This window comes from Kogia breviceps, chromosome 7 (assembly GCF_026419965.1).
Source record: "Kogia breviceps isolate mKogBre1 chromosome 7, mKogBre1 haplotype 1, whole genome shotgun sequence".
Lineage (NCBI taxonomy): Eukaryota > Metazoa > Chordata > Mammalia > Artiodactyla > Physeteridae > Kogia > Kogia breviceps.
Genome location: NC_081316.1, coordinates 112197765 through 112224023, shown reverse-complemented (window position 1 = coordinate 112224023; position 26259 = coordinate 112197765). Strand labels below are relative to the sequence as shown.

Below are 26259 nucleotides of genomic sequence, written 5' to 3'. Positions count from 1 at the left end.
AGAGCTAATCAATGAATTCGGTAAAGTTGCAGGATACAAAATTAATGCACAGAAATCTCTTGCATTCCTATACACTAATGATGAAAAATATGAAAGAAAAATTAAGGAAACATTCCCTTTTACCACTGCAACAAAAAGAATAAAATACCTAGGAATAAACCTACCTAAGGAGACAAAAGACCTGTATGCAGAAAACTATAAGACACTATGAAAGAAATTAAAGATGATACCAACAGATGAAGAGATATACCATGTTCTTGGATTGGAAGAATCAGTGTTGTGAAAATGACTATACTACCCAAAGCAATCTACAGATTCAATGCAATCACTATCAAATTACCAATGGCATTTTTTACAGAACTAGAGCAAAAAATCTTAAAATTTGTATGGAGACACAAAAGACCCCGAATAGCCAAAGCAGTCTTGAGGGAAAAAAAAAGAGTTGGAGGAATCAGACTCCTTGACTTCAGACTATACTACAAAGCTACAGTAATCAAGACAATATGGTACTGGCACAAAAACAGAAATATAGATCAATGGAACAGGATAGATAGCTCAGAGATAAAACCACACACCTATGCTCAACTAATCTACAACCAAGGAGTCAAGGATATACAATGGAGAAAAGACAGTCTCTTCAATAAGTGGTTCTGGGAAAGCTGGACAGCTACATGTAAAAAATGAAATTAGAACACTTCCTAACACCATACACAAAAAATAAACTCAAAATGGGGGCTTCCCTGGTGGTGCAGTGGTTGAGAGTCTGCCTGCCGATTCAGGGGATACAGGTTCGTGCCCCGGTTTGGGAAGATCCCACATGCCGCAGAGCGGCTGGGCCCGTAAGCCATGGCCGCTGAGCCTGCGTGTCCAGAGCCTGTGCTCTGCAGCGGGAGAGGCCACAACAGTGAGAGGCCCACGTACAGCAAAAAAACCAAAAGTAACAAAACTCAAAATGGATTACAGGCCTAAATATAAGACTGGACACTATAAAACTCTTAGAGGAAAACAGGAAGAACACTCTTTGATGTAAATCACAGCAAGATCTTTTTTGATCCACCTCCTACAGTAATGGAAATAAAAACAAAAATAAACAAATGGGACCTAATGGAACTTAAAATCTTTTGCAAAGCAAAGGAAACTACAAACAAGACGAATAGGCAACCCTCAGAATGGGAGAAAATATTTGCAAATGAATCAACGGACAAAGGATTGATCTCCAAAATATATAAACAGCTGATGCAGCTCAATATTTAAAAAACAAACAATGCAATCCAAAAATGGGCAGAAGCCCTAAATAGACATTTCTCCAAAGAAGACATACAGATGGCTAAGAAGCACATGAAAAGCTGCTCAACATCACTAATTATTAGAGAGATGCAAATCAAAACTACAATGAGGTATCACCTCACACCAGTTAGAATGGGCATCATCAGAAAATCTACAAACAACAAATGCTGGAGAGGGTGTGGAGAAAAGGGAACCCTCTTGCACTGTTGGTGGGAATGTAAATTGATACAGCCACTATGGAGAACAGTATGGAGGTTCTTTAAAAAACTACAAATAGGGGCTTCCCTGGTGGCGCAGTGGTTGAGAGTCTGCCTGCCGATGCAGGGGATGCAGGTTCGTGCCCCGGTTCGGGAAGATCCCACATGCCGCAGAGCGGCTGGGCCCATGAGCCATGGCCGCCGAGCCTGCGCGTCCGGAGCCTGTGCTCCACAATGGGAGAGGCCACAACAGCGAGAGGCCCGCGTACCGCAAAAAAAAAAAAAAAAAAAAAAAAAATCTACAAGTAGAATTACCATATGACCCAGCAATCCCACTACTGGACTTATACCCAGAGAAAACCATAATTCAAAAAGACAAATGCACCCCAATGTTCATTGCAGCACTGTTTAAAATAGCCAGGTCATGGAAGCAACCTAAATGCCCATCAACAGTTGCATGGATAAAGAAGATGTGGTACACATATACAATGGACTATTACTCAGCCATGAAAAGGAACGATATTGGGTCATTTTTAGAGATGTGTATGGATCTAGAGTGTCATACAGAGTGAAGTAAGTCAGAAAGAGAAAAACAAATATCATATATTAATGCATATATGTGGAATCTAGAAAAATGGTACAGATGAACTGGTTTGCAAGGCAGAAGCAGTGACATAGATGTAGAGAAGATATATATAGTCACCAAGGGGAAAAAGGCAGGCGGATGAATTGGGAGATTGGGATTGACATATATACACTAATATGTATAAAATAGATAACTAATAAGAACCTGCTGTATAAAAAAATAAATAAAATAAAATTTTTAAAAATTCAAAAAAAAAAAAAAAAAGAAGTTCATCCACATGCTTTGTATATTCCAGAAACAGGAAGAAGGCTGGTGTGACCGGAGCTAGGAGCAGCAGTAGGAGATGAGGTCAGAGAGGTAACTGGATGGAAGCAGGAAGACCACTTAAGCAGTTCTCTAAATAATCTAGCAAGAGATAATGGTGACTTGGAACTAATACTACTGATATATTATTTCACTACAGTCTGTAGTTTACATTAGCATTGGTCCTTTGTGCTGTAGAGTTGTATGGGCATTGACAAATGTATAATGTCATGTATCCATGTGTGTATGTCAGTATCATACAGAATAGTTTCACTGCCCTAAAAATCCCCCCTGCTCCTCGTATTCTTCCTCCTTCCCTTCCTGCCCAACCTCTGGCTGCCACTGATTTTTTTCTTTTACTGCTTCCATATTTTTTCCTTTTCAAAAATATCATATAGTTGGAATCACACAGTATGTAGCCTTTCTGATTGGCTTCTCTCACTTAGCAATATGCATTCCTCCATGCCTTTTCATGGCTTGATAATTCATTTCCTTTATTCGTTGAATAGTATTCCATTGAATGGATGTACCACAGTTTGTTTTTCCATTAACCTATTGAAGGACTTTCTGGGTGCTCCCTGTTTTTGACAATTATGAATAAAGCTATTATAAACATTCATTTGCAGGTTTTTGTGTGGACATAAGCACTATTGCTGGATTGTGTGGAAAGACTATGTTTAGCTTTGTAAGTGGTTGAACCATTTTTCATTCCCACCAGCAGGAATCAGAGTTCCTGTTGCCCCACAGCCTTGCCAACATTTGGCCTTGTCAGTGTTTTAGATTTTAGCCATTTTAATAGTTGTGTGGTGGTATGTCATTGTTGTTTCAATTTGCAATTCCTCAATAACATATGACATTAAGCATATTGTAATATGCATATTTCCATACATGTATCTTCTGTAATGAAGTGTCCATTCAGATCATTTGTCTATTTTTTAATTGGGTTGTTTTCTTTTTGTTGAGTTTTAAGTGGTCATCATATATTTTTAGATATGAGTCCTTTATCAAATATTTGTTTTGCAAATATTTTCTCCCAGTTTGTGGCTTGTCATTTCATTCCCTTAAGTCTATTATTCTTTTTTTAAATGTCTGATCTTATTTATCTGCTACTCTTAGAGCATCTCATTTTTGACTGGACTCAGACTTAGAAGTAGAAGCTCTCAGGGCGGACAGCCTCTGTCTCATGGCTATCTGTTCCTGGCGTTTTTCTTTGGCCTCCATCCTTTAGGCCAAAAGTTTAGCATATTCTGTAGCCTCTTCCTTATTCTTCTTAGTACGCTATTTCTTCAGAGCAATACACCTATGTTTATGTTGCAGAACAGGTGGAGTAACAAGACGCTGAATTTTAGGTGCTTTGGTCCTAGGTTTCTTACCTTCTTTGTTTAGGGGCTTTCTCAAAACATACGGGTGGCCATCAGGTTCTTTAGAGAGATTGAAAAGTTTGCAGATTCTGCAAGTTCTTTTGGGCCCCAGGCGACGAGGCACCGTAGTATCCGTGAATCCAAGAATATCCTTCTCCCCTTTTTTTACGATGACCAGATTGAGAACACTCAGATTGGCATCCACAATGCAACCCCGTGCAGATTTGTGCTTTCTTTCTCCAGTCCTCCTCGGTCTGTAACAGAATGCCCCTTGTTCAGTAGCAGGCAGACTCGGCCACTGGTCAAGACCCGCTGCTTCACGGGGGAACCTTGTTTGTCATTCCCACCACTGATTCGGACCACGTAACTCTTCCATTCTTCACCCAGAGCGTCAGCAGCAACTTCCGTGGCCATATGCTTCTCATAAAAGGTACGGGGCTTCCCTGGTGGCGCAGTGGTTGAGAATCCGCCTGCCGATGCAGGGGTCACGGGTTCGTGCCCTGGTCCGGGAAGATCCCACATGCCGCGGAGCAACTAAGCCCGTGAGCCATGGCCGCTAGGCCTGTGCGTCCGGAGCCTGTGCTCCGCAACGGGAGAGGCCACAGCAGTGAGAGGCCCGCATACCACAAAAAAAAAAAAAAAAAAAAAAAAAAAGGTACGAAGTTTTCATTAATCATCCACTTCAATGAGTTTCCGGCAGCCAGTGGCCGGGAAAGAGATGTTCAGCTTCATCCTGAAGCAGCCGACTGCCTCCAAGGTGCCACGAAAAAGAGCAGTCTATTGTTGTTGATTAACAAAAAATAGTATAAACATCTCTCTAAGTTAATTCATTTACTACATCATTTTTCTTGTCAGAATAATATTTCTTGGAATGAATATAGCAGTGTTCATTTAACTGGTATCTTACTGCTGGGTTTATAGATCCATTCTAATTGTTGGTATCGCACACAGTGTAGAGGTGAACCATCTTGTAACTGAATCTTTGTGTGCAATCTTATTTTCTCAGTATACATTTCTAGAAGTGGAATAGCTGGATCAAGGGGTTCTTATGTTTTTTGCAGATTTTGTTATTTATTAAACTTGTTCTACAGAAAATTTCTCCCAGTTTATGTTCTGATTAGCAGTACAGAGAAAGCATCTATTTCCCCAATCTCTTAAGTAGGTATTATAAAATGCTTTAGAAATGGAAATAGCTTTCTTTTTTCTTCTGAATACAAAAATAACTCATGCTTATGCTATCATTTAACGCTATTTTCAAATTGAAAGGTTCAAAACAATATTTCGTTCTTTTAATTTGTATTCTTCGATTGTTAATGAAGTTAAACACTGTCAAGAAAAATATCTTTAGACCCACTTAAATAACATTAATATAATGGATATGTAATAAATGTGCCATGATAGTGTTCATAAAACATCATTTGAATACTTGGGTTTCACATGGTACTTTGCTGGGTATTACCTAAATATGTAAAGAAGAGTCAATCGCTAACTGCTAAGAAATCACAGTCCAAGAAAATCAACAGTCAGTCAACAAATGTTTATTGAGTGTCTACTATTTGCCTGGAACTATGTTTTTTTTTTTTTTTTTTTTTTTTTTCTGTGGTACGCGGGCCTCTCACTGTTGTGGCCTCTCCCGTTGCGGAGCACAGGCTCAGCAACCATGGCTCATGGGCCCAGCCGCTCCGCAGCATGTGGGATCTTCCCAGACAGGGGCCTGAACCCGTGTCCCCTGCATCAGCAGGCGGATTCTCAACCACTGCGCCACCAGGGAAGCCCTGGAACTATGTTTTTTTATAACAACTTTACTGAGGTATAATTAACATACAATGAACTGTACATAGTTAAATGTACAATTTGATAATCTCTAACATATGCATGCACCTGTGAAACCATCACCACAATCACCTTGTTTCCCATCTCTTAGGTTCACTCTCCTTTGTTTTCTGATGTCCTTTGTCTTGAATACCACTGTTTCATATATTTTGTCTGGTTTTCTAGTTATTCAAGGGAGGAGGGTACATCTAGTCCCTGCTGCTGCATCTTGGTTGATGATGAAAGCCTGCCTGCACTATTCTAAGTGCTGGATCTAGTAGAGGGAACAAAATGGACAAAATCCTTGGCTTCAAACAGCCTACATTCTAGAGGGGGGTGGCAGACAATAAATATATGAAAAAACTTAATTTGCATAAATAAATGATTTCAGAAAATGTGTGTCAATAAAATAAGATGGTAATGTGATAGAGATGCAGTAAAGGCGTCTCTGGGGAGGTGACATTTGAGGAGATGACTTACGAGAAAGAGGCTGTCACTTGAAGAGCTAAGATAAGAGTGCTCCAAGATAAGGATATATGACAAGTCCAAGGGCCCCCAAACAGAAATAAGCTTGACTTACTTGATAGGACAGATACAAGGCCAGTGCAGTTGGAATGTATCTGAGATGGGAGATGACGTTGGTGTGGTAGGTAGGCTGAGCTTAGAGTAAAAGGGTCTTGTAGGTTAGAGCTCCAGTTACCAACTGCTGCGTAGCACAGAACAACAACAATCGTGAACTATGCTCATGAAGCTGGGAGTGCCTGGTGTGAGCTAGGCGGCCCTTGCTAAGGGTCTTGTGTGGTTGCAGTCAGGTTGTGGCTCGGGCTGGGGTCATCTCAAAGCTTCTTCATCCCCCTGTCTAGAGCCTGGGCTGTTTAGACAAATAACTGGAGGATGGAACATTTCTGGCTCCTGGGCTCCTCTCTCTCTCTCTCTCTCTCTCTCTCTCTCTCTCTCTCTCCTGGGCTCTCTCTCTCTCTCTCTCTCTCTCTCTCTCTCTCTCTCTCTCCTGGGCGCTCTCTCTCTCTCTCTCTCTCTCTCTCCTGGGCTCTCTCTCTTTCTCTCTCTCTCTCTCTCTCTCTCTCTCTCTCTCTCCTGGGCTCTCTCTCTCTCTCTCTCTCTCTCTCTCTCTCTCTCTCTCTCTCTCTCTCCTGGGCTCTCTCTCTTTCTCTCTCTCTCTCCTGGGCTCGCTCTCTCTCTCTCTCTCTCTCTCTCTCTCTCTCTCTCTCTCTCGTATCTCCACATGGACTTAGGGTAGCCCAATTTTGTACATGGTGGCTAAAGGTTTTCAGAGCAAGTATATCAACAGAAACTGGCAGAAGCTTCAGGGTATTTCCAAACCTAGCTTTGAAGTCACACAATATCACTCCCACCCCATTTGTTTCGTTGAGGTAGTCACGAAGATTCACCCAGGTCCGAGGGGAAGGAACATAAATTCTTCTTATTGGAAGAGCATCACATAATGTGTGGATATGTTCTTAAATCACCACACTCATGACAAAGAGTTTGGTTTATATTTTTACAGTGGGAAGCCATTGGTGTGTTTTTAACAAGGGAATGATACGCAATGATTTACAATTTTAAAAGACCAATCTGTCAGGATTACTTAGATGCAAAATCAGCATTCAAGCATCAATCGCATTATTATATACCAGCAAAAACAATTAGAAAATAAAATATGAAAACACGATACCATTTACAAGAGTGTTTTAAGAATACCAACTACCTAGGAATAAATCCAACAAAAAATGTGTAAGACCTTTATGCAGAAAACTACAAACGTTTTTTGAGAGAAACTAAAGACTAAATAAATGGATATACTATTTTCCAGGATTGTAAGACCAATTACTATAAAGATGTCAGTTTTTCTCAAACTGGTCCATAGTTTCAATGCAATAGCAATCAAAATACCCACAGCTTTTTCTGTAGAATTTGACAAGCTAATTCTAAAATGTATATGGAAATGTGAAGAATTAAGAATAGCAAGCCACTCTTGAAGAAGGAGGAGGAAGAAAGGAAGAGGAGGAGGGACTTTCTGTACTTGATATAGACTTATCATAAAGCCAGTGTGACCCACTATTAAGGCAGTGTGATATTGCCACAAGGAACACAAATAGAAAAATGGATACATGGACCAATGTAACAGAAGAGCCCAGAAATAGACCCATGCACATATGGACACTTGATTTATGTCAAAGAGACATAAATGCCTTTTTTTGGCGTTGCAAAAAAAGGAAGGAAATGATGGTCTTTTCAGTAAATGGAGTTGGAGTAATTGTGTATCCACATGGAAAGGAGGAAGGAAAGAAGGGAGGGGGAGGCATATACTCTGCAGAAGTACTTGCACATATGCACTGGGAGACATGTACAAGAATGTTTGTAGCAGCATTATTCATAACATCCTAATTTAGAGACAACCCAAAGATTCAACAGTAGGATGGATAAATAAAATGTGGTATGTTCATAAAACAGATTATTTTACAGCAACAAAAATGAATAAACTGCAGCCTCATAGAGAATAGATGAATCTTAGTTAAAAACATAATAGTGAATGAAAGAAGCCAGACACAGAATACATGTGATTTCATTTCCAAAAAATTCAAAACCAGGGAAAACTTTTAGCGATGTATAGTCAAGTGATAAAACTATAAAGAAAGGCAAGTCAGGATAGTGACTTATCTCCCTCCTTATGAGGGAGATAAGGGTTAACCTTGGGAAGGGATTGTAGGGTGGGGCTTCTAACGTGCTGGCTATATTCTATTTCCTGTCTTGGGTGGTGATTATATAGTATTTGTTTCATAATTCATATAGTAGTTGTACATGTACGTTTTATGTACTCCCCTATATGCACGTTATATTTCACAAGAAAAAAGTTTTAAAATACCACGTTCACTCTGGCTACTGTGTAAGCAGGCAAGTATGCAAGTGGGAAGCCCAGTTGTCCAGTAAAGACATGATGGAGGCTTGGACCAGGGTTGAGAAGTAGTCAGATTTAGGAAATAGTTTAGAGGTACAGGTAATGGGACTTGATATGGAATTTGAAGGGCAAAAAGATAAAGCAACAAACACACTGACAGTCATAAAACACAGCAAGAGAGTATGCAACAGAATTAACTAAGCTTCTGCAACAGAAATCATTAATGTGAAGTGCTAAGTTGTGTGAATGGGTATTAGATGGAGGACTTCTGTCCAACAGATTAGGGAAAGCTTCATAGAAAAGCTGGGAAAACAAACACTTGACTCAGATTGTGGAGGAAACGGATAAGGGGTGATACGGTTAAAGGGAGTAGTGTATATTTTACAGGTGGAAGATTTGTACTGTTGTGTACTCTTTTGCCCATTATTTTATTTTTGAGACGTTTCATATATTAACTCTCAAATAAGATTTTATCTACTTATGACTACCATTTGGATCCACAATAAAAGGTGTAGCATATTACTTCAATCATAGTAGCCATCCCGTAAGTCCTGATTAAACCATGAAGTCTTGAACAAGTATATCACACAACTTCTTGAACCCAGGAGCGGCCACAGGAAGCCAACACAATGATCACATGATCCTGGTGGACTATATAGCAGTGCCTCTACACTATGGAACCCGTATTAATAGCTTTTACATTATTGGCTTCGTTTTAACTTCAGGGTGCTAACGGAAATTTTATTATTTTATTTTTAAAATATTTAAAAAATAGATTTATTTATTTATTTTTGGCTGCATTGGGTCTTCGTTGCTGCGTGGGCTTTCTCTAGTTGCGGCGAGCAGGGGCTACTCTTCGTTGCGGTGCGTGGGCTTCTCATTGCAGTGGCTTCTCTTGTCGCAGAGCACGGGCTCTAGGCGCGTGGGCCTCAGTGGTTGCGGCACGTAGGCTCAGTAGTTGTGGCTCGCGGGCTCTAGAGTGCAGGCTCAGTAGTTGTGGCCCATGGGCTTAGTTGCTCGGCGGCACGTGGTATCTTCCCGGACCAGGGCTCGAACCCTTGTCCCCTGCACTGGCAGGAGGATTCTCAACCACTGTGCCACCAGGGAAGCCCAGAAATTTTATTTTTGATACAAGATTTTCTCATTGGATAGACTGATGGGTGTGGGAATAAAGGGGGGTATATAGAAATAATGTCTACAAACAGAAGCTTGTGGGAAGGGAGACTTCTCAGTCAACCCACTTCATCTAGGAAGGCTTCCTGAATGAGTCAGAGTTGATTTAAGAATCATCCAGAATTAACAGTAGAAGGAGGGAGGATTTTTTTTTTCAGGCTTGTGGTAAAATGAGAGCGGGAGAAGCAATGATTTTAAAACTCTTTGGTGTTTCTGATTTCATTATGACTCTAGGCATGTCACTCCCTTCCATACACCTTGACATTAAAAAACTTACTGTTGGGCTGAATGATAGTGAATTTTGCTTCGATAGGTGTTTGAGCTTCCACTAGCGTCCTTAAGAGAATTGGAAATGAGAACACTGAAAACCAGAAGTGGAGAGAAAGCGACAAAGGGAAGATTCTATTAATGAGAGTACAGGCAAAGTGAGATGACAGCTAATGCTCATACATATTTATGTGAAGCAGGCACCATTCTAAGGGTTTTACCTGTATTAACTCATTTATTCTCATGACAATACTGTGAGGTCATCCTCATTTTATAGATGAAGAAACCAAGGCCCTGAGAGGCTAGGCACATAAGTTGGCTGAGGTTGCAGAATTGGAATTTGAAGCCAGATATTCTGACTCTAGAATTCATACACTTAACTGAGGTGCTAGACTATATCTTTTATTTATTTATTTATTTTTGGAAGGATGTGAAATATTTATTTTTTGTTTTTAATTTTTATTGGAGTACAGTTGATTTACACTGCTGTGTTAGTTTTAAGTGTACAGCAAAGTGAATCAGTTATACATACATCTTTTTCTTAGAAAAAGAGGAAGAGATAGCATAAATGTTGGAATTTCTTTATGTTTCTTCATATTGCTAACATAAACTACAGTGACACTTTAATATGACATACGGAGACAATTATCTCCTCTATTTCAACCCTATTGTTTATTCCTTTGGCTTTCCAATGACAACCATGTCATTCTCTGGAGTGATTCTGAGTTTAAAATGTAGCTGACCTCAGCTCTATTTAAAAAAAAAAAAACTAAAATATATGTTATTTAAAAAAACATTGCATAGCTTATTCATATTTGAACAAAAAAATCAGCTGGGGCCTTCAAGTTAAAGATCCAAGATAAACAATTAGATTTTTGGCTTTGAAGAATATTGAAATACCTTACAGCGATGTATTGGACTTGAGGTGTTAATGTTCATTAAACTGCAGCATGTTATGGAGGGTTCAGGCGCGATTACCACTAATTACCGGTCACAAGAGCTGTCATAATTGCCAGTCTTCTTTTTAGCCTCCTTACACTTGAGCATGAAACACTGTGGGAAAAACATGCAACTTCCAAATTAGGGCGGATGGAGAATGGTATTGTAAAGTAACTTTTCTGCTGAGTTAGGGAGTTCCTACCTATTTAAGTTGTAGACAAACGGTGCAAGCGCAATAAAGACATCTAACTATTCTACAAATCGTCACACCCACCCAGATTAACTAGAAAATAGATCAGAACTGGAATCAGAGTTGTTCTAATAATGCGCTTGGGTTTCTTGAAAAGCTATGCCGCAAGAACTCTAACCCTGGTCCCCAAATGCTTTTTAAAGTCTTCCCCAGAAACCCTCCCCCTGCAGCCTCGGCGCCTTCCTAGCTGTGCCCTGCGCAGGGCTCCCCAGCCTCCGCCCTGGACGTCAGCCTCTGCACCCCGAGGCCAGCTCCGAGTGGGGAGCGGCGGAGCGGAGGGAGAGACGCGAGCGAGCGAGCGAAATGGTCAAGTCCTCCTTAACTCTGGGCCCCCTCGCGGGCCTCACCCCTCCTCCCAGGGGCTGAGATTGGAGAGGAAGTGGGAAGGCTTCAATCGGTTCCTCACACCAGCGCCCTGATGCCCCCACCCTACTCTTCGGCTCGGGGCTTCGGCGCGCCTCACCGCCGCCCCTCGCCCCGGGAGAGGAGCGGGCGGCGCGGCCGGGCTCGCAGTGAGAGGCCTGGAGCGGCAGGCGGCCTCCGTGGGGCCGCCAGGGCCCGCAGCCGTCCGCCCGCTGGAGAGCCAGGCCCGCGGGCAGCCCCGGAGTCCGCGGCGGCCGGATGCGCGGGCGCGTCACTTCCGGGCGGTGCAGCGGCGGCCGCTTGGAAGATGGCTGCGCCCTGTGGCTCGGAGCTGCCCGCCAACTCGCCGCTAAAAATCCCGAAGATGGAGGTGCTCTCCCCGGCTTCTCCTGGTGGCCTGAGCGACGGAAATCCATCGCTATCCGACCCTTCCACGCCTCGGGGTGCCTCCCCGCTCGGGCCGGGCAGTGCGGCGGGCTCGGGGGCAGCGGCGTCCGGGGGTCTCGGGCTGGGGCTGGGGGGCCGCAGCGCCGCCTCGTCCTCGGTCTCCTTCTCTCCTGGTGGCGGCGGTGGCGGGGCTGCGGCAGCCGCCGCCGCCGCCTGCCGGGGCATGTCGTGGACGCCGGCCGAGACGAACGCGCTCATCGCAGTGTGGGGCAACGAGCGGCTGGTGGAGGCGCGGTACCAGCAGCTGGAGGGAGCCGGCACGGTTTTCGGCAGCAAGGCTCCCGGGCCAGCCATGTACGAGCGCGTGTCCCGGGCCCTGGCCGAGCTGGGCTACGAGCGGACCCCGTCCCAGTGCCGGGAGCGCATCAAGGTAACCGGCCGCCCGGCCTGGGGCAGCGAACCAGAGGCAGAGAGAAGGCGGGGAAGCGGGCCTCGGGGGCGGGGGCCGGTCTGAGCGCAGGGCTCCCCTCCGGGGCCCGGTGGGCGATTCGCATCTCCTCCGCCTTTTTCTTCTCTCCCTGGGAAGGGGGCTTTTTTCCAGATGGCCGCCAGCCCGTAGGTTTCCTGAGTTTGAAGTTGGGCGTGCCTGCCGCCGCCCCTCTTTCTTGCCAATTGAGGATGTGCTTGCGCTCTGAAGTTGGTAGTTTCTCATTGTGCGGCGGGCGCCGGTCCCCGTGCTGCCCGCTCCTCTCGCCCCCACCGCCGGGGCCCCTCGCTTTGTTCCAGGCCGGGGGCTCCTAGGCAGAGGCTTACCGGCCGGGGCGGGATGGAGCAAGGGTAGAAGAGCGGGGCCGCTGAGCCCCCAGTTTAGGAATTTTCAAGTGAGTGGCAGGGGCAGAGCCGTACGAAAGGCGCCTTCGGACGATGGCCTTTGTGTCAGTCGTCTTGCTTCCGACTTGAGCTTGCTTCGAACTCGAAGGGCGACCAAGTCTTGAGATGCTTTGGATAATTGGAAAGGCTCGGTTGTAGCCAGATAGTGTATTGCTTTCGTGGAGTTAGGAGCACACAGTTAGCCTGGCTGGTAGTTGGTCTGGAATTTGGAGTGTGATGCCTGCCGAGTTAGGTTGGTTTGAGGCCCTGCTATGTTTCTGACTAAACTCCTTCTTGGAAGCCCGTTTTCCCCTGCTTTAGCTGTTGTGCCAGCTGCGGTGACAAGTAAAGTTCTCACTGTGCATCTGGCCATCCTTGTGTACCTGAATGTTTGAATACAGAGGCTTAATTTGGGCTGGAAATTTCACCTCCAGCCGGGTTATCGTTTTGCTCTTCCTACTGACTTTTAATCTAGGAGTTCAGATTTGTAGTCTTGGCACATACGGAGTTGTTTTTTAGGTAAGCTGGTTCCCTCTTCACAGTGTCTGCTAAAAGATTCTGGTAGGATTCTTTCTCCCAATTTTCAGGGAACTTCTTCTTGTTCAGAGTTACAGTATCTGTGTGCTTCTTTTCTGGCAGGGATGACACTTTTGGGGGAACTCCTTGGGGGGTAGAAACCCAGTAAGAACTATCATACTCACACTAGAGAAGGAGATTGCTCCAAAGTTCCAGAGATCTTGGCTCAAGTAGTGTTCATCTGAGGACATTGTTGCTTAGAAAATTTGGTCCAGAAACCAAGATATTTCAAACCTATTAACTATTGTTCAGGGAATTTGACAGCCATTTCTCAATTACAAAATTAAATTGGTTTACCTGATAACATGTACCTCTGGGTTCTGGTCCCCCCCCCCCGCCTTTTTTGAACAAGGATGTCATTAAAGTGATAGTTTATATGTAGGATTAAAGTAGTAGCTAATAGACTGTTCTCTGAATCTCATTTGTTGTTCTGTTCAAGGTTAAATTTGGGGGAGAGTTTTTGCATTGTACTGTTTAGCATCTATCCATGAACTTTTCTTGAGTTTAGAAGTGCACTTTAGGTATTTGTAATTGTTTTAGCTTTATTGATTTTTGTCCATAGAAATTTCCCAATCAAAAGGAAAAAGTGTCTTATCCAAAACTCACTGCTTATAAATCTCACTGATTATAAAACTGTTTCTCAAATAACCAGGAAATCTTTAGTTGGGTTGCATCTTTGTCTGGTTGGTTATGAGAAACATAACCTAAAGCAAGGAAAGGAGATTGAGTGTCTCTGAAGAATTTTTAAAAGAGGATCGTCTTATCTGTCTCGGAACAGATGAGATCAAATTGACCTCAAGCTCTTAGACTATTTTGAGACTATATAGATGATGGTGATGGGTTTTCTGATCCACAGCAGCAGTTGGCAAGGAGGGGAGATAACTGTTTTTTGTTTTCTTTTTTAAGTGCTCTACTCCTTAAGTCTGATTTCAACCAAGGAACCAGACTTCTTCATTAACAATGTAGGTCTTTCCTGCTGGAATTATAAGCTCCATAAGGACAAGTTCTGGTCTCTCATTCACAACAGTGTTTCCAGTGCCTAGCACATAGTAGGCACTGGATACATACTTGTTAAGTTCACCAAATAAAGTCTAAAAGGAGAATTTTGGAAAGTATAGAAATCTAGAGCAGTGTTACTCAAACTTTAACCCCAAAACATAGACTTCGAAACCCAATTTGAAAAAACTGCATTAAAAACTAAGCTCTATAAAGCAATTATACTCCAATAAAGATGTTAAAACAAACAAAAAAAGAACCTCGGTCCCTCTAGGAGGCTTAATATGAATGTAATCTTAAACATAGAAGGACACATAGTCACTGAAATCATAGCTTTACACAATTATGAGGTGGATGTCCAAGTACTCCAGATTACATTTATGAAAATAAAAACACAACCTTAGAAAATTCTCAGAGAACCCCAAACCCCTGAAACAAATCTTTAGATCCTAGTTTCAGAAATGCCAGTTTAGAACAAGTAATTCAGAAATCTCTTTCACTTTATCATGTTAATGAGAACTGCAAAGAGAAATTAAGTAATCCTTTTTGCTTTAGAATTTGCAAAATAGAAACAAAGTAGTGCAGTAAGATATGGACCTGGAAAAACATCTTGTATAGGCTAACCTAGCTCACTTAAGTGTGAATTCACGTCAGAGGCTCCCAGGGAAGGAACACCATGTGCGTCAATTACATTTCTGGTCAAATGTATTTAAATATCTATCGAAATTCAATTATGAAGACCCAGTAAATAATTTCTTCTAAACTTGAAAGGAAGCATGATACATAGTAACTTCAGATTTTCCCCTGAAACTTTCCCTTAATCATAGTTTTAATATATTGATGTAGCAGCCTTCACCTCATCATACGAAGGCAACAGCAAGCTAAGTCCTATCCCAGCCTCTTCGTGGACCACCTTCCTGAGTAACCTCAAAGCACGTCACTTCCCTTCTCTGGACTGTGCCTCAGTCCTCTTATCTATACAGTGAAAGTATTAAAGTTTTAAATATTGAAATTGAATTAATGACTCTTGGATTTTGCTACCAAGGTACTATTTTTAAATACTCTCCAAGCGAATATGTATATTTCTAAGCACACAGAATTTTAACTTAAAGTCAGATATAAGCATTTTTTTAAATTGCTGCAAAGACTCATTTTGAAGTCGGACATGTCCTGTTATTGGTATTTGTTCAGCCATTTGGATAAAATGGATGTGTTTGAGACTGCCTTGCTACACATGTTATTGTTGGTTCTGAAGTTTTGTTGCTTTTTGTTTGTTTGCTAGAAGAAAATAAGTCTGCTAGCAATTTCAGCCTAATTTTGGAGTCAGATAAACAAATAGGTGGTTTTCTGTTCTTTTCTGTAGACTTTGTCTTCATATCTCCATTCGCCAAATACTTGAGTGTTTACTGTCTGCTAGGTGTTAGGACAAAGAAAAGAACTGTAATGTACAGTCCGAGAGCTTACAGCGCAGTTGCAGTCTGTAAACACACATCCAAAGTTAAAAAGCTGTACAAGACAACACAGCGGATAGTATGCAGTGCAGTACTTGATTGAGTGGTGAATGACAAAAGCAGACAATAAATGTGATAACTGCAAAGGAGGGAGAGATCTCAGCACAGTCCATACTGTAGTAGTTGAAAGACCTATCTAGACTTGGAATTCATGAAAGCATTCACTTCTGAGCCAGATGCTGTATTCACACTTCAGTCAGCTAATCTGATGCACTGCAAAACCCATTCTCAAGTCCCATATTTTTGGGTGTTCTCCAGAAATTTGCCTCTTGAGGGTTGGCTTTATGTCTTTGAAACAGATGTGTACTTTTAGCTCTCCCTCAAGATGAAATGCGAGGTGATTGTATGACCTGAAAAACTTGTCTTTGCTGGATCAGTGCTGGTTGCTCATCAGGTAAATTTAAAAGTGGTAGGGAGTCTTCTGCCTAGCAAACAAGGTGATTAATCTTTTAGGGACTTTGCTTAGATCTGTTCATCATAATTCATCATAATCTTTGGAACAAATATTGTACTTTAGCAGACAGATCACAGTATTGTATATGTGGTCTTCATTTTAGCTATTAAGACTTGTCATTATTTGTCTGTGAGAACCAATAGGGCAAAGATAACTTGGAGCCCAAAGATACCATTGTCCCTGTTCAAGCATTTTAAGGCTCTGTGTATCTCTGAGGGCTCTTCTCTGGTGTTTGCAGACAAGATTTTCCTTCTGCATTATCGTTGAAAGATTTTCCAGAAATACGGTTTACCACTCAAAGAGTTCATAAGATTTAGTGAGATTTGTCTCCTTCCGTTTCTGTTGTTCTAAAGCCTTTGCCGCCCGAAAGCTTGTGTGTTCCAGTGTTTTTGTCTGCTTGTGAATCTGACAAAGGCTTGATATGTATCCTAAAAGAATAGACCATCCTAGACTCCTACCCATACGTTTATATTTAGGCTTTCAGTTTTGGAGGTAAGGGATCTAGTAAGCACATGTGAAAACTGTGCATGAACAACAGGCAGGCATCTGAGTTTATTTCGTGGCGTTTTGGGAAGTCTACTGAAGAGTGGAGTGAAATATTCTGGATCCTTCATTAAGAGGATATATAAAAGGAAAAAAAATTAGAAAATCCATAGTACAAAACAGTGTAGTTCAACAAAACTTTCGGTAATGATGGAAATGTTCTGTATTTGCTGCAGTTCGGTGTGATAGCCACCAGCCACATGTGGCTGGTGTGCTTGAGGAACTGAATTTTTAATTATATTTCATTTTAATTAATTAAATTTTAAATTATAAGTAACTACATGTGGCTGCTAGTGGCTACCATATTGAACAATGTAGGTAAAAAGTTATTATTCAGAATATTAAAGAAGTCTTTATTTTATGAAAGGATTCTCTTGGCCACGCACTCAAACCTCCAAAAGGAGCTCAAAGTTTCTTCTTCTTGCCCTCCCTGTCTCTTTACTCTTGAGTAGGAGGAACCTTGATAGAAGTCAAGAGATATGGTCCACCATCATAGGAAGAGGAACTTTTCCTGTAAGGAATAAAGTATTGTAACCTCAGTTGGCTGGGGCAAACCATGTCGTATTCTTGGTTCTCTAGGACAGTGCTGTCCAATAGAACCTTCTGTGGTGATCTGAGTGTTCCGTGTCTACACTCTCCAGCAGCCACTGTGCGGTAGCCACTGGCCACAGGTGGTGATTGAACACTTGAAATGTGACTGTGAAACCACATTTTTAATCTCAATTTTAATTAATTTAAATTTAAATAGCCATATGTGGCTAGCTAGTGGCAATTATATTGGCCAGAACAGCTTTGGAATAATGGTGTTCAAACTTCTTTGCTTATGTCCTCCCCGAAGAGTTTGAAATCCGTGCATTCTTCAGCATTTTAAAGCTGACATTAAAATTTTTTCATCATGTGTTTGAAAGTTTATGGGAAATTAACAGGATATAGGACATATTAAATCTAGTATAAGATGAGTAAGATGAGAATTGGCTGTAAAATTTATTGAATAATGTACTCTGAACCTGATTCATCCCGATTCTTATCTGTAGGTTTTATCAAATGTACCTTGAAAATGTTGATGATCGGACAGTATATTCCACTTACGTTTAAAATGAACAATATCACTAACCTATATTCCTTTGGCTATTCTAAATTCAGCAGCCAAGCTTCGTGCCTAAAAAATACATGCAAGACTGAGAATGACAGCAATCCCTAAGGTTTAAGGTGCCTTGATCAGTCATTAAAAAGGGCATATAGGTACCACAGTTAAAGACCACTGCTTTAGAACTTTGAGCATCTTTTCGATATCCTTCTTGGCAGATGTAGAGGGCCTGGGCCCTTGAATTCCACTGCCCATAGGAAACAGGAGAGAGGTGTGGAGCTTAACTCTTGGCTGAAGTCCAAGCACCTGGGGGAGGATTTGGAAATCTTACACATTCCCTATCATCAGACTCATCTGACAGATTCATCACAGGGTTTCTTTAAATACTAAGGTCTGAAATAAGGACTTCATTTTTTTTAATTATTATTCACCATCAGATAGTCAAGTGCCTCCTGTGGGAGGCCCTGCAAATACAGCAGTATACCATTTACTGCCAAGGCTTCCGCCTCCCAGGGCAGGAGTCAGGCTGCTAAAGCGCCAGTACTGTGACCGTGGCCCGGGTGTTGCGAGGACATTAGGCTTATGGTGCTGCAGGCACACACAGGAAGGGCATGTCCATTTAGGCTTTCAGGAGGTGGACCGCGAAGGTGAGGGGGGACTAAATTGGGCAGAAGGGAATAGAGATGGATCAGTCGTTGGGGTAAAAGCCCAGAGGCAGCATGGCCTAGACTGGTGCAAACTGCAGATACAGGAAAATCTGTTTTGTCCAAGAATCCAAAGTTGGAAGCATCCAAATAATGCAGTTCCAAAAATTTTAAGCGATCAGCTTCTTTCAGTTGAAGAACAGTTTGCCATAGCTCATGAAGGTGTGCTGTAGACACCATGCATGGCTGTTTGGTGGTGTCATCAAGGACCTTGTCAAAGGGTGGAGCCGATAGTTTTGGGATAACCGCGGACATACCAATTCTAGAAATTTATATGTTTTGATAGATAACTTTTTTATAGTTTGAATTGCAGTTATGCAAATATCCATTATCTGTCTCATTCCTTAATTTATATACTAGAAAGAAAAAGCAAAGCAATGCATCTTTTTGAACATACAACAAGAAGAAATATATTTTATCCTATGGCCTAGTACTCACATATAACATACATATATGTGCATAAATATATACATGTATATGTATAACTGAAACAAATTTCACAAAATAATAATGCTTATACAGCATTTACTATGTGTCATCCACTGTTCTTAATGCTTTACAAATATTAACTTATTTAACCCACATAATGACACTGTACTTAACTGTGCAGTACACTGTGGTATGTTCCACCCTATTTGAACGCAGATCTTCTAGCCCCAGCGCCTCGAGTAACGCAAGTCTGCAGCACGTGCCCGCACCTGGCAGGGCCTCTCTCTCCAGCCCCTCCCCACACCCTTCTCCTCCCCGCCGACAGTGCTTTTCAGCATCGCCTCCCCTGGCACCCCAGCCCCTCTGGTACCTCATCTTTCCTCTACCCCAGCCGCACTCTCAGTGTCTCCGGAAGTTTCCTCACCTAAAACAGGTGCAAAGAAGACCTGGGAGGATGGGGGCGACCGCACCCACTGGTATTGGGCAGCGGGCTTACTCCTTGGGGACTGGCAGCTCAGGGTCACGTTGGTCCCCACGTGGGGCGCGCCCCGGAGGCGGCAGGATGGAGGAGCTGGGGGAACTGGGGGAGGGGAGACAGGTTAAAAACTCACATCCGGGGGCCAGCGGCTCCCCCTCCCCCGCTCCCACACAGACTGACAGGACCCCCTGTCACTGTGTTTGCCCCTCCCCCAACCTTCACACGCCGTCGTTTCCGGGGAGAGACCTGCCCGACCTCCCACGGGTGCCTCTCACTTACCCAGCACACTGAGTTCTAAAGTCTTGCTGCTGTGACCTCGAACAGTGCCTTGACTGTCTTGCAAGTTCACAGAACAGAGGTAGGGTCCGGAGTCTTTCTCCTGGAGGCCCTGCAGCCGCAGTGACACATTCCGGGAGGGCATGGGGTAGACCAGGGATGCTCCAGGTTTGCTTGATGTGACCCCACTGATGTGCGCCAACACCTGGTGGGCGGGCATAACGCCTCCGCATTATTACTTTGCTCTGTGCCCAGGGATCAGCTAGTCCCCCCCCCCAAACTGGGAGCCTTCAAATGCCCCTCACCTGCACCGCCCCCTCTAACCTCTGCCAGCTCTCCATTCACCCCTGTGTCTCTAGCGACCGTCTCACCACCCCGGGTGCTCTGCACCAGAACAGGTCCTGTTCCCCTGGGCGCTGTCTCTTCATCTCCCACTTGGGGTGTTTAGAAAGGTGCCCACGACTCATTAAAATTGACTGCCAACGTACTACTGGGCCAGAACGTGCAGTTAGGTAAAAGAGGCATGGAAGAGAAAGAGGTGAGATTAAGTTGAGAGATCATTGTGCTACTTTAGACTTAAGGTATCAAAACTCCAGAAACATCATTAATTTGGAACAGGTCATGTTCCAGATATTCTGGTGAAATATTTTATACTGTGTAGTTCTAGATAGCTGGAGCCTAGGGTTTGAGGGAAAGGGTGAAAGGAGGTGGGAAGCAGTAAGAAATGAGACGGGAGACATAAACACGAGGTCACATGACGGGCTAAGGAGTTTGGACTTTCTCCTAAATTATCAAAGAATTTTCAGCTGGGGAGTGACATGGTTCATCTTAGTTTCCAGAACTGGCTGTAAGGCGGAAAATGAATTGGAAAGGGTGAGACTGGAAGCACAGAGACCATTTAGAGGCTCCTTGCAGTGAGCTAGACAGGAGGTGAAATAAAGCAGTGGCAGTGAAAATGGAGAGAAGAGAACAGACTTCAGATATACCAAAATTAGTGGAGCTGTTTTGGAGAATCTGAAAATTCTAATTTATCGAATTTATGAGATCTTAACCTGGCACACAACTCACTATGTACTTCTCTGCCAACTTACCCAGACGATTCTTAGTTGTAGCCCTCAGAGATCATCACAGTACCTCACAGCCGAAGTTTTAAGAGTTGGTTCTTTTTTTTTTTTTTTAGCCTTGCCGCATGGCATGCGGGATCTTAGTTCCCCGACCAGGGATCAAACCTGTGTCCCCTGCAGTGGAAGCGCGGAGTCCTAACCACTGGACCGCCAGGGAATTCCCTAGAGTTGGTTCTGGAACCCAATGAGATCCAACTAAAACACTGTTTTAGGGCAGTCCTGTCTGTGTTACATCCAGGCTGCATACAGACTCTCTTGACTCAGATCTAAAATTTCAAATGTTAATTGTCATGCAGGCACTCTGCAGTCTGCTCATATCACTAGGATGAGGTAGAATAGCAGTCCCCCATCCCCTACCCTTTGGATGGTTGTATCTGTGTCATGTTTACAAAATGTTAAAAAAAAAATGGGAGAAGAAACTTGTTGAGTTTCAAAAACAAAGACCAGTACCATAAAAAGTTCTAGATTTTAGACAGTTGTTAGGATTGCCCATTGATTGTTAGGTAGTCTTTAATTTTACTTCTGTTGTGGGGATTATGCAATGTGTTCTTCTGCCTGCTGTTTACCATTGCAAAAACTCCCTTCAATGTTCAAAATGAATGCTTAATGACTCTGTACCTCGTGTGCTGCATATGTTACAAATTATCTGGGGTTTGTAATCTATGTGGCGTCTCCCCCCTATTGTTCTGAATAATTGAAAAATGTCTTCGTATTGGAATAAGGCATGTATTTACATCTGTATAATTCTTACCTATTCGTAGTTGAGAGAGTCCTTGAGAGCCAATGGAAATACTTTTTTTTTCTTGGCACCAATCAAGTGAGTGTTACCTTGTCACATAGTGGGTGGGATGTGGTGTTATTTCTTAGTAAAATACAGACCTGTGTTTATTCTCAGACATCTTAGGAATAACAGCCATCATCTTATTTTTATATATGTGTTCTTGGCTGTATTCATAAGTTACATTTTTTGAGCTACCAAATAATACTTCATTCAGTATAAAGTGATACAATAGAATGGAAGTTATTTACCTAGATATGTTTTCTAGTTGCATTTTCTCAGCCTGTGTGAGATGACTTTGTTGTAATAGCCTGAATTTTTTGAAACTCACAATGTTGTTTCTCTACTATCTACCTTCAGATTACTTCATTTATCCAAAAAGTCAATTATGTTTGTACTTGATATTAATAAAACCAGAATAAAGTTCATATCTACCAAAACCTGCTTTTATCATTATTATTTAAAATTTACAGATACTTTTCTCTAAATGGATAGAGCTGGTTTATGATTTAGAAAGAAGAGCGTGATAGGTCAAAAAGTACCTTGACCTTATATTTGACCTCTCAACTGCCACATACAGTCTTAAGGAGTTTTCATTTATTCATTCATTTAGCGAAAATCTATTGAGCCACTTCTGGGTGCCAGGTACTGGGAATACTTCAATGAATAAAACTGAAAAAAAAAAAACCCACCTGTGTTCAAAGAGCTTATATTCTGGTAGAAAACAGTATATTTTAAATATGTTAATTCAGAACAACACAATTAGAAAATCGCTCAAATATGATATTCCTTTATATCAGCCTCATTGACCTTAGAAAGTTTGAGCTCTCTACCTTTCATTATGCATAAGAAATAGAAATTCATTTGCCTTGGCTTTATTAAGAATGATTTACATGATTTCACATTACGCCTTCTTACTGTGATATGTTCAGTTGTCACTTTTACCCCTCTAATATAGTTGGTATTCATGCAGTCATTAGATAATAAGCACGTCTGTGCTGGTCCTGAAGGTACAGTTTTCAGCAGAAATAGGTAATGTCCCTTCTCTTTTGTACAAATTAGGAAACATGGTTAATAGTTGGACTTGAGAAATCAGAGTTGTGCCAATTTTAGCAAAATATAAAACATTTTTAATATAAATTACGTAAACCACATTACAAAATTAAGAGAAGAAAGCAAGGGAAGTATTTTACCTTCTCCACTGTAGCATAACTACATATCTGTGAAATGTTCTTTTTCAAGAAGTGGTGAATCTGATTTTAATTCCAGTAAAATTTCCATGCACTAAAAGTGAGAGGTCTACATGCTTTTCGTTTTATTGAACTCCAAGAAAATATAGAGGTCATTCATACTTCTTGTTTGATTCATGCCTGCCGCCTGCTTCTTGCAAACAGCTTGGCCGGTGAGTGAGGCCAGATCCGCACTCTGGATGGGTAGCTAGGATTCCTTTTTTCTCCCTTGTTCATATATCAGTGTGTTAGTCACCATATTCTTGCTAAGACTAAACCTTTGAAAATGGTTAAATGATTGGCTTTTAACTGTAAAAGAATAAATAGGAGTGAAAAGTTGAAGCTGTGATGACAAAGCCAGGTGTTTATGAAACTTGAATAATGTGTGGCAAAAACATGTTTGTATAACAAAGTTACTTAACATGTAACAAACCTAAATCTAAGTATAAACTCCTTTTACTTATAGATTTCACATGTTATTAAACAAAAACAACTTTATAAAATATTTTAAGTACTAATAAAACTAAAAAAAAAGAAAAATCAAGTGAGCAATCTTTTAATATTGGATGGTGTAATTTAGCTGAAACTTAACTTGCTTTTCCAAACAAGGTTCTGATACTGACTGCTACAGTAAGGTTCTTTTGAGTTTGTTATTCTTACCATGTGCTTAGTGATAAAACTTCACTGCTACTTTTTCTGTACTTGAACTGACCTTTACATAAGGCACCTTGGTCTCCAAATGGTGTGACTATCATTTTTGTAATAATAACAAATAGTTAACATTTACTGGGTACAAGCTATTAAGCAAACACTGTTTTAAATGCTCTGCTTGAATTTTTTCATTTAACACAACAAATCTATGATGGAGGTACTGTTATTAGCTCCACTTTACAGATGGAGAAATTGAGGCAGAGAGAGATTGATTTGTCTAATGTCACAAAGCTAGCAGCTGGTGAAGCCAGACTAAGGAGTCTGACTCCATGCTCTTAACCACTTGATTATACTGTCACCTTGTGAATTATCACCCCACCTTTATTAAGACTTGACAGTTGAACTAATATTTTGGCAACAATGAAATCATAAAGTCATAAATGCCAAAAATACCAACATCACATGGCAACACCCAGAAGGACATCACTGTGCTCATACATGTTTGTCATAGAAATGAAAACACAAATATAAAAAATTCTTGCAGATAATTCATGGTGTCCTAAGATTGTAAACACAGTGAGAAACATTGATTTGGAAGTCCCAAGGAAGAATTTAAAACAAGTATTGAAACATAAGACTTTTATTGTAGAAGGCTCATTCAGTCATTCATTCAAGCCTTTATATACGTGATGGTATTTATTGGACTACCAACTGCTCTTAAAGGAAGTAAGTTTGACATTATAGAAGGAGAAACACTTACAAAGTAGAATTACTTTTTGACAGTAAAAGTGGGTAAGGATGTGGCTTACCAAAGGAGGCCACGGAGTGTCCATTATTTTATGCCTGCCGTTGTTCACTTGATGTGTAAATGATTTGGATACTCTTCTTAGAGGTGATGAGGATGAGACGGACTGTCTTGTAATGTATAATATAGATATACAAAGAAGGGAATATGCATATGAAGAAAGCTAAAAATAGAATCAGAAAATGAGAAATCAGAGTACAGGGAGTATAGCAGTAACCCAGGTAAATATGGTTACTTCAGCTAAATAGTAAAATGAGCTATGAACTTCCTGGCAACCATGGCAAAAAGGTAAATACAGTGACTTTCTGTACTTTTCAGTGTCTGCACGAGAGAAGCATACCAGGTCCTAGTTTTGAAAGCTAACATGAATTTGCATTAAGGACACTCTGATAGTGACCTTGGATAAGCTCTTACCTTTCTCTTAGTTCTCTTTTCTTTTAAATAGCGATGCATCATGTATCTTCTGTGATATGTAATACACTTCCCGGACCCCTCCTCCAGGAATGAGACGCTGGTGCATCTTCACCAGCTGCCTGGAGCACTGATCGCTGATGGCTTCTGGTTGGATTCCTCCCAGGAATTTCCCGTTGCCCACGGTTAGGCTCCCTCTCCAGTGGCATCCTGGACCCAGTGATTGGTCAGTGCTGAAATACAAAGGTACAGCCTCCTTGCCTCAATTCAGGGCAACTCTGAAGAGTCATCCAGGTTCCATACTTCACTTTAGGATTAACCGAGGCCTCTGCTGCAGCTGTGAGTTACTTCAACTCCTCTCTCTGCCCCGCCCTGCTCCTCGTTTGCTCACAAGTGCTGTTCTGAAGAGCCCTCCGCTGTAAGCCTCCTGCACGGTCTCCTCAGCGCCTGTTTCCTGGGACCCTCTCTTTTAGCATTATTGTAAAAATTAGAAATAATACGTGTAAACTGCTTACCCCAAATCTCAGCACATGGTAGGCACTGAGAAAGTGGTAGTTATGGTTTGCTTTCATTGCATGGGACATTGAGCCACCTGTGGAAATGTTTTGATTTTTGTAGAAGGTACAGACATTTTTTCATATGGTGATTGCTTTTAGCAATCCTCATAAAGGTAAGAGTAAAATATAAAAATGCTACCAAATGAGCTATGAAAAAGTGTTATGATTACCTGAATTTTTTTCTAACAACTTCCTAATAAGTTCAGGTTGCCCAAGGACAGGTGCATAAACTTAAAACAGGCTTATTTTCAGATTTTTCATAGAAGGTTTATATGTCAGGATATGAAGATGTATTCTTTTCATGCATTTATGACCTATAGTTTATACCACGTAAATGCAAAAAAAATTTGTTTTAAACCCTTTTGAAGTAATTTAATATTTACCAGGTTTTAACAGTCGACTGAATCTTGACTTAATGCTTGTACCCAGATATCTTGATGGAGGATTTCTAATAACCTTACTTTTTAGATGATTTTATCTTAGATGTCCAAATTACTTTTTTTCACAACCAAATACATAAAACTTACTAATGGGAAAAAATCTGTATTGTAAGTTCTCTTTGCATCATAGATGGTAGTTTTGAGTAACAAAATAACTACAAAACAGAATCACATGGTCACCCCATGAAAGGAATCAAGTGACCTATTTCAGGGGTGAGCCTGCTCTGCATAAACATTGGTCTCATGAGTATAAGAAAGTACCTTTGTGTTTGGGAAGCCGTACAATGTTGTAATGATAAAGGTCTGTGAGGATTTTTGGAATGTGTGTGCATGTGTGCACGTGCAGTGCCTAAGCTTTAGACACTGCTGATTACAGAACAGTCAGTGCGTGATGCAGGGTGTTTGTATGGCAGGACTTTAAAGATGAATGGTCCTCACTGCTATCCTAGATATATTTCAGGTAATTCTCTTGAGTGTGTTTTCTAGTTCTCACATACT

At 41.6% G+C, this 26259-nt stretch overlaps 1 protein-coding gene and 1 pseudogene across 8 annotated transcripts in view; one reads left to right on the top strand and one right to left on the bottom strand.

Moving 5' to 3' along the window:
• Positions 1 to 3495: 3495 nt before the first annotated feature.
• On the bottom strand, positions 3496 to 4466 carry LOC131760406 (small ribosomal subunit protein eS6-like; annotated as a pseudogene).
• MSANTD2 (Myb/SANT DNA binding domain containing 2) overlaps positions 4124 to 26259 on the top strand; it is a 36079-nt gene continuing 13943 nt past the window's right edge. For 7 of the 8 annotated variants that reach the window (XR_010841482.1, XM_059070319.2, XM_059070313.2 and 4 more), the window contains exon 1: positions 11360 to 12272. Coding sequence is in view for 6 of the 8 variants with exons in the window: in XM_059070319.2 (XP_058926302.1) it covers positions 11511 to 12272 (762 nt within the window). In the remaining 2 variants the exon portion in view is untranslated. Of the gene's footprint in view, positions 4165 to 11359; positions 12273 to 26259 lie in introns of those variants that run through there. The other variant, XM_067039223.1, reaches the window with a different exon arrangement.